The following is a 7,696-nucleotide window of genomic DNA, read 5'->3' as shown; positions in this document are numbered from 1 at the left end:
GTAATAAAACGAAAGATTCAAATAACAATTTATTTAAATTTGTGGTTGGCCAATTAATGTGACCATGGCGCTCAAAAAAACCGATAAAAAATGCCCTCGTAATTTATCGATGTCATTTGAAAACTTGTCAACCCTGCATATTCAACTGCCTTTTATTTTGATTTTATCAGTTTCAAACTTCTTTCGTTTTCGCAAATATATTTTTAAAAACATTGTTAAATTTACCTTTTAAGTGTTTAAATAATATTCATTAATTTTATAGATAGGAAAAAGAAAGTCATTTGTGAGCAACATTAATGTGATTTTCAAAAACGCGCGCTTGTTAGCTAATTTGAATGTTTGCTACTAAAATATACCAAAAACCCAAAAATTGGTATTTCCATTTGCATCAAGTTGGCCTCTCTAACTATGGTCTTAAACTTATAAATTATTTTGTAGCACACAAATTTTCGGTCTCTTAAATGCAAATGCAGTTCGCGGCATTGCAGTGCATTCAAAATCCACCGTTAATAAAAAACAATAGAATTATAACCGGACCACGAAAGGACAAACACTCTTCTTGTGTATATAAGCGAAAAATCGATAGTTTTAAGTCTTCAGGTAATTTATGAATGAAACACTGTTGGCAATGGCATTTGCTTCCTCGATTGATATGGATTCATTAAATTCACCTTGAACCAGGCCAGCGCCAAAGAAAGAAACAATGCGACAATTCACATATGTATGTATAAACACTAATATAACAGCGTATTTACGGGTATGTGTGTGTGTGTTACCACCCACTCACGCCCCATCAGCTGTTCCTTCCGCTTTTATGCTTCAAGGCTATTGAAACATAAAAACATATGTATACATATTGCGCTGCAAATTCCATTGTCTTGTACTCTTATCGCATTTCGTGCCAATGCGAAGGTGAAAGTCAACAGCTGATATTGCACCGTTAAACAGTTGGTTTTTATACGATGCACTTAAATGGTGAAATGGTATATAAAATTTCCCAACCCACCTTAGCCTCCGCTATTTACACAAAACAGATTTTCTTAAAAATATATAACATAACAGCGAGAGATATCAAATCTGGCCTGAAGACCCATGTAAAAAGCGCATAGATTTTGTATGGGTAAAAAGTTTTAGTTACTTGTACACGGTATACTGAAGTCGGTGATACGGCTTACTTACTTAATTTTTTACCACCGCGACCTGCAAAAAAACCCGTTAAACCTGCTGCAAAATAGTGTTCCCTGCAGTTAGATCGGAAATTCCCAAAGCAATACCATTTAATACTATGCAGAAAGCCCGGAAATCCAAAACACAATGTTAGTACAGTGAACCCAATACTATATTAGAATTATTCTAATAAAATTCGCTGCATCATTGCATATTGCATTGATAAACAAAGTTCTTGTAAAATCTTACACAAACAAAAACTCGACTAAACAGAAATTGGAATCAATTCTTCACGTTTTATTCTATATGCATGAATAAATGATATCTTTTGGCCTATTTACGCCCGTGAGCCCTCTAAGTGAAGCGCGCAGTATTGAGACAGGGTGCGCCCTCTGACATTTTCAATTTAAAAGCTTTTACGCCGCAATGTATTGCTTGTTCCAAGTCCCTTGGGCTATTAAAATTTACTTTTAAAGTCTAATTTTATTATTTTATATCAATTGAAGTTGAAATGAAGTCTGAAATAGCAAAGTTTTACAAACTACCGCACCCTGTATGCACGAGTTTGAGTGAATCTATTAGTGCAAATGTACTTTGATAAGCATGTACAAGCTATACACTCAAGCTTTAGTTGTAATATTGAACGAAACAGTCCCTTTTAGGCATCCGGCCAAAACAGTTCTACTTTTTAAGAACCTAAATCCAGAAGAGTCGATTAAGCAACAGATAATACTTTGTACGATTTACATATGTAGATATAAATTTCACTATAAATTAAATTTCAAAGCTTTTTCCATATGTATTTGAATCTCAATTCTTTCTTTCTCAGAGTGAGTGACAGTTTGCCGTCTTTTATGTGACTATCTACTATGAAATTGGATGAAATTGTTGCATGGTAGGTCAGCCAATTGTTACTTATAATTTAATTCAAATTGTGACACCAATTCTTTAGGTACCAGAAGAAAATCGGCACCTATGATAAACAAGAATGGGAGAAAACTGTAGAGCAGCGAATTTTGGATGGCTTCAATAGCGTTAATTTAAAGAACACCAAACTAAAGACCGAGCTAATCGATGTGGATCTAGTCAGAGGTAAAAACCTTATTAATTAATTTGATCATTTCATTGATAAACTATTTCTTCCTCTTCGTTAGGTTCTACATTTCCTAAGGCCAAGCCAAAGCAATCGCTTCTGACTGTCATCCGTTTGGCCATTTTGCGTTATCTACTATTGCCGCTCTATGCACAATGGTGGGTGAAACAGACAACACCAAATGCATTTGGTTTCATCCTATTGCTGTATATTACCCAATTGATCAATTGGGCTATATATATATTGCACAGCAATCGCATTGTCCCACTGGTATATGAGAGGGAAGTAGCAAATGCCACAGATGATGGCACAAATGGCACAGCTTATGCCAACGCGGCAGAGACGGAACCAACGGGATCGACGGAGGAGCATGATGATTTACTTAGTGCCTTGCTCATACCCAGTGCACTCAGTTTGTTGATTAGCCTAATCCACTCACAGATTGTGGCCACCAATACTAGCGGGGGAGCTGGGGGAACTGGCTGTAAGGCCAATAAAAGCAAACTAAGACGCTTCTCGCTATCCAATTTCAGTGACAAAGCAACTGGTACCAGAGAACAACCCAGAATAAGGCGTCGCAAGAAATTCATTCGGTTAGTCTGATTAAAATCTCTGCCGCGTACATAAATATCTTACGAATCTTCTTTTTCATTTTAGCGTTCGTCAACCCGAATCTGATGTATCACAACCTAGTAGCAACACTTCCCTGCACAATAGACGTAGCAACATACCCAAAATTGCACCTGTATCAGCCGCTCCTATTGTTAGTAGTGCCAACGTTGATCTCCAGTTACCTTCGGTGCCACCGCCTCCAGTGATCATTAAACGAAATGACAATGAGGAGACATATCTCACTACAACTGCCATTACCACCATTAAACAATCATCCGCAACAAGCCAAAACCAAAGCCCTTCGGAGCCCCTTTTTGATCTCAGACTAGTGGGAGGGGCAGCAACCGAAAGTCCCAAGAAACGAAGTGTAAACTGGCATACCCCTATACAAATCTATAACACCTATGAACAGGCCCCAGTAGAGCAGCCCAGCACATCCAGTGCCCAGTATGCTCCACGTCGGCATTTGGGCCTAGGCGAAGACGATGGCTTTGAGAGCCTGAATGGCAAAAGTTCCAGCGGTGAGGATAACAATCATTCACCCTTGCCCAATTCGGCCTTGGGAGCAGTGCCTACAGCTGCAATTGTGGCCAATCAGCAGCCCAGTCAACTTCAGCCCATGCGGGAATCAAGTCAATTGCGCCTGCGATTGAATATTGCCAACAATCCTTCTACTGCAACAGATCAACCAACCGGTAATAAACCAAATCGCGGTAAACAGTCAAGTACCAGTTGCGAGGAATCCGATGAATGTGATGATGATGCTAGGGATCTCATCTCCAGCCCCCCTCAAGAATGTACCACTTCGGCCACTGATTGGCTGGGTGTGACTACCAACAGTGAGGATTGCAGCTATACCTCCGAGCTGGATCAATCGGATGGCCGTCATCAGGGTTACAGCGATGACGAGCTTGGTGCCGAAGTGGATGTCACTCCTACAACAATTTTAAATCCCCACAATAGTTTAGATCGCAGTGAGTACTGACTCTAACTCTACCTAGCCCACAATTTTCATTATTGTCGCTTCTTTGTCTCTTATAGTTAGCTGCACCATTTGGGATCAGCGAGAGGCCAAAAAGCCCAGCTTTCGGTTCTCGAGATAGCCTCATGCATTATTGAGCGTGTTGATAATATGGGAGAGACAAACGATTATATTTATATAGGCGTCGTCTTCTCATTTCTCCTCACCCTTATACCCACTTTTTGCAGGCTGTGTGAGGTAAGTCTTGAGTCTGTGGTATTCCCAAATAATGACACATTGTATTTTTCTGCCATATAGATTACCCTTGGAAACGATGAGAAGGCAAGTGAGATCAGTTATTTCAACATGCCGCAACTGCTGTGGGAAAAGTCGTCGTCTTCTTTCTTCACTCTCTTGAACTTTGCATTTGGCGAGGCTCAGTGGGTTCGAACCGTATTAGCTTTGGGATTCATTCAGCGACTCTGTCTCACTCTCATCTTGTTTATCATCTTTGCTGTGGCCGAGCGTACATTTAAGCAACGTTTTCTATATGCCAAACTGTTCTCGCATATCACATCATCAAGGCGTTCCCGTAAGTCTAATGTTCCACACTTTCGCTTGAATAAAGTGCGGAATATTAAAACGTGGCTAAGTGTGCGCTCCTATCTGAAGAAGCGTGGACCCCAGCGTTCTGTTGATATCATCGTGTCAGCGGCGTTTATTGTTACTCTCCTCCTTTTGGCATTCCTTAGTGTGGAATGGCTTAAGGATTCGGTTCATCTACACACACATCTAACTCTGGAGGCTTTGATTTGGTCCATCACCATTGGAATTTACTTGCTACGTTTTATGACTCTTGGGCAAAAGATTCAACATAAATATCGCAGTGTTTCCGTGCTTATAACCGAGCAAATCAATTTGTATCTGCAAATCGAGCAAAAGCCCAAAAAGAAGGACGAATTAATGGTCTCAAATAGCGTTCTCAAGTTAGCTGCCGATTTGCTCAAAGAGCTGGAGACGCCGTTCAAGATCTCTGGTCTTAGTGCCAATCCCTATCTGTTCACAACCATTAAAGTGGTAATCCTTTCCGCACTCTCCGGCGTATTAAGCGAGGTCCTTGGCTTCAAATTAAAACTGCACAAGATCAAAATTAAGTAGAGGAATTATGGACAAGATACATACATCGGATCGAGCACATTCTTTTAGTACAATATTTTTCTGTCTTGGAAACTAACAAAAAAAAAAAAAAAAAAAAGAAATTACAAAATAGTCTAATGAATAAATGTTAAGTCTAATCGAATGTCCCCTCATGTTTAAATTGCTACAATATTGTGATTATTACTGATTGTTTAATGCATATTCGATTTAACTATATAAATATCTATTATATACATTTAGCGGTATGCACAATCATCCATTATAAATTTAAAGTTCGCAGAACTTTTCGCACGTTTGAATCATGTCTAATCTAAAATTAGAAGATGTTGCAATCTATGTAATAAATATATAAATATTTTAGTCCGAAATATATAGATAAATATTTGTCCAACTGTCTCTGTTTACGGTCTTAATTTTGAGCTTAGCAATTTGGAACAAAGTCGCTTAACGGTCAAATTCGACTTGTAGTGGGTGAAAAGGCAAGGAGCTGCCAACCTCACTTAATTGTGGGAGGGCTGAACGATCGCTGCTATTGGTATCGTTATCGAGTCACCCCCATCTTCTGACGTAACAGCCCACCATAGCGCAATCCCCCGACATATTTCTGGTTTCCCTTAATAAATTGGCTCTTAAAATGCTGAGATTAAATTCAATATTAAGAAATTCCATAGCCAAGTCCTCGGTACGTTTCCTACATGTGGGGGAGGCGAATATTCTTGTCAGCGAGGTGGATAAACAGTCCGCAGAATACAAGGTAAACATTTGACATATGTTTTGCATTGAAGATTGTTTGATATTCATTGAGATTGTATAGGAAAATGCTACGGAAATGGGGAAACTGGTTGGCCAACTGAAACAGATCACTAGTCAAGTACTAACAGGTGGTGGGCCCAAGGCAAATGAAAGACACACTTCCCGGGGAAAACTGTTGGCCAGAGAACGCATAAATTTACTATTGGACAAAGGTTCCCCATTCTTGGAGCTTGGTACACTAGCTGGCTATGATCTCTATGGCGAAGAGGTTGTCAATTCAGGAGGTATTGTCACCGGTGTGGGACGTGTGAGTGGGTGAGTCAAAAGTAAATCCTTGGAGGTGCATTTCTAACTGGATTTCATTTTTGTTCAGCACTGAATGCATGTTGGTAGCCAATGATGCCACAGTGAAGGGTGGCAGCTATTATCCGATTACGGTGAAGAAGCATTTGCGGGCCCAGGAAATCGCTCAGGAAAACTCCTTACCTTGCATTTACCTTGTAGACTCTGGCGGAGCCAATTTGCCACGACAGGCTGAGGTTTTTCCAGATAAATTACATTTTGGACGCATTTTCTACAATCAGGCTAATATGTCCGCTCGAGGAATCCCACAAATAGCCGTCGTTATGGGCAGCTGCACGGCCGGAGGTGCCTACGTTCCAGCCATGGCCGACGAGAGCATTATTGTTAAAAAGCAGGGTACAATTTTCCTGGCCGGTCCACCATTGGTGAAAGCCGCCACTGGCGAGGAAGTTTCTGCTGAGGACTTAGGCGGTGCCGATCTTCATTGTAAGACTTCTGGTGTTACTGATCATTATGCTGTGGATGATGAACATGCCTTGTATTTGGCTCGCCAGGTGGTCAGCAATCTGAACTTGCCGGCTACCAATGCATATAATGACCAGCTTATTCACTCCAGCCAACGAAACTTCAAGCAGGCAACGCCTTCAGTAGAGGTGGAAGAGCCTCTATATGATCCACGTGAATTGTACGGCATTGTAGGGCCCAATCTAACCAAAAGTTTCGATGTTCGTGAGGTCATTGCACGAATTGTCGATGGCAGCCGCTTCACTGAGTTCAAGAAACTCTTCGGCGAGACTTTAGTCTGTGGTTTCGCCAAGCTCTATGGCCAGCGAGTGGGCATTGTCGGCAACAATGGTGTGCTCTTTTCGGAAAGCGCATTGAAGGGTGCCCATTTCATTCAATTGTGTGCCCAGCGAAAGATCCCATTAATCTTTCTTCAAAATATTACAGGCAAGTTTCTCTTTTGTTAATTCCACCACCAACTATTTAATAACCCGGATGATAATGCTCTTTTAGGTTTTATGGTTGGACGCGACGCGGAGGCTAATGGTATAGCGAAAAATGGAGCTAAAATGGTCACCGCTGTGGCCTGTGCCAATGTGCCCAAGCTTACTGTGATCATAGGTGGATCCTATGGAGCTGGCAATTACGGCATGTGTGGCAGGGCTTACTCCCCGCGGTTTTTGTATATGTGGCCCAATTCCCGCATCTCGGTTATGGGCGGAACACAGGCAGCTAATGTCTTGGCCCAGATCACCGAAGATCAGCGAAAGAGGGCGGGCAAGGAATTTACCGAAGCTGAAGCTCAGAAGCTAAAGAAACCCATTGTTGAAATGTTCGAGGCGGAGGGATCACCGTACTATAGTACGGCTCGCTTGTGGGACGATGGCATTATAGATCCAGCCAACACACGTCAAGTTTTGGGACTAAGTCTAAAAGCTTCGCTTAACAATGCTGTAGAAGAGACTAAATTTGGTGTCTTCCGTATGTAAGGAACACGGAAACGGAGTGACACAGGAAACTAAGAGCATTTACACAACGACATTTAATGTCTGAAACTGTTGCATTTATTAGACTTAAGGTATATAAAATTGTTATAAACAATAAATGGTAAATGTTGATTTTAAACTTCCTTCGCAAATTAAATT

The 7,696-nt window shown here is 41.0% G+C and overlaps 2 protein-coding genes across 2 annotated transcripts; both read left to right on the top strand.

The window, feature by feature from the left end:
- Positions 1-681: 681 nt before the first annotated feature.
- Positions 682-5,382, top strand: phtf (putative homeodomain transcription factor). Its single transcript, XM_068290612.1, is given in 8 exon segments — positions 682-721; positions 1,997-2,062; positions 2,120-2,259; positions 2,322-2,853; positions 2,918-3,846; positions 3,914-3,949; positions 3,952-4,091; positions 4,152-5,382. Coding segments are annotated over 7 exon segments (2,643 nt in total). The 5' UTR covers positions 682-721; positions 1,997-2,036; the 3' UTR covers positions 4,992-5,382.
- Positions 5,383-5,545: 163 nt separating this feature from the next.
- Positions 5,546-7,676, top strand: Mccc2 (methylcrotonyl-CoA carboxylase subunit 2). Its single transcript, XM_068288549.1, has 4 exons — positions 5,546-5,745; positions 5,806-6,059; positions 6,118-6,998; positions 7,065-7,676. The coding sequence occupies exons 1-4, from the start codon at positions 5,626-5,628 to the stop codon at positions 7,538-7,540; spliced, it is 1,731 nt and encodes a 576-aa protein (XP_068144650.1). The 5' UTR covers positions 5,546-5,625; the 3' UTR covers positions 7,541-7,676.
- The last annotated feature ends 20 nt before the right edge of the window (positions 7,677-7,696 follow it).

The sequence above is a fragment of the Drosophila tropicalis genome, unplaced genomic scaffold (genome assembly GCF_018151085.1).
Source record: "Drosophila tropicalis isolate 14030-0801.00 unplaced genomic scaffold, ASM1815108v1 contig_593, whole genome shotgun sequence".
Taxonomy (NCBI): domain Eukaryota; kingdom Metazoa; phylum Arthropoda; class Insecta; order Diptera; family Drosophilidae; genus Drosophila; species Drosophila tropicalis.
The sequence above is the reverse complement of the archived record's forward strand: the minus strand, read 5'-3'. Positions and strand labels throughout refer to the sequence as shown.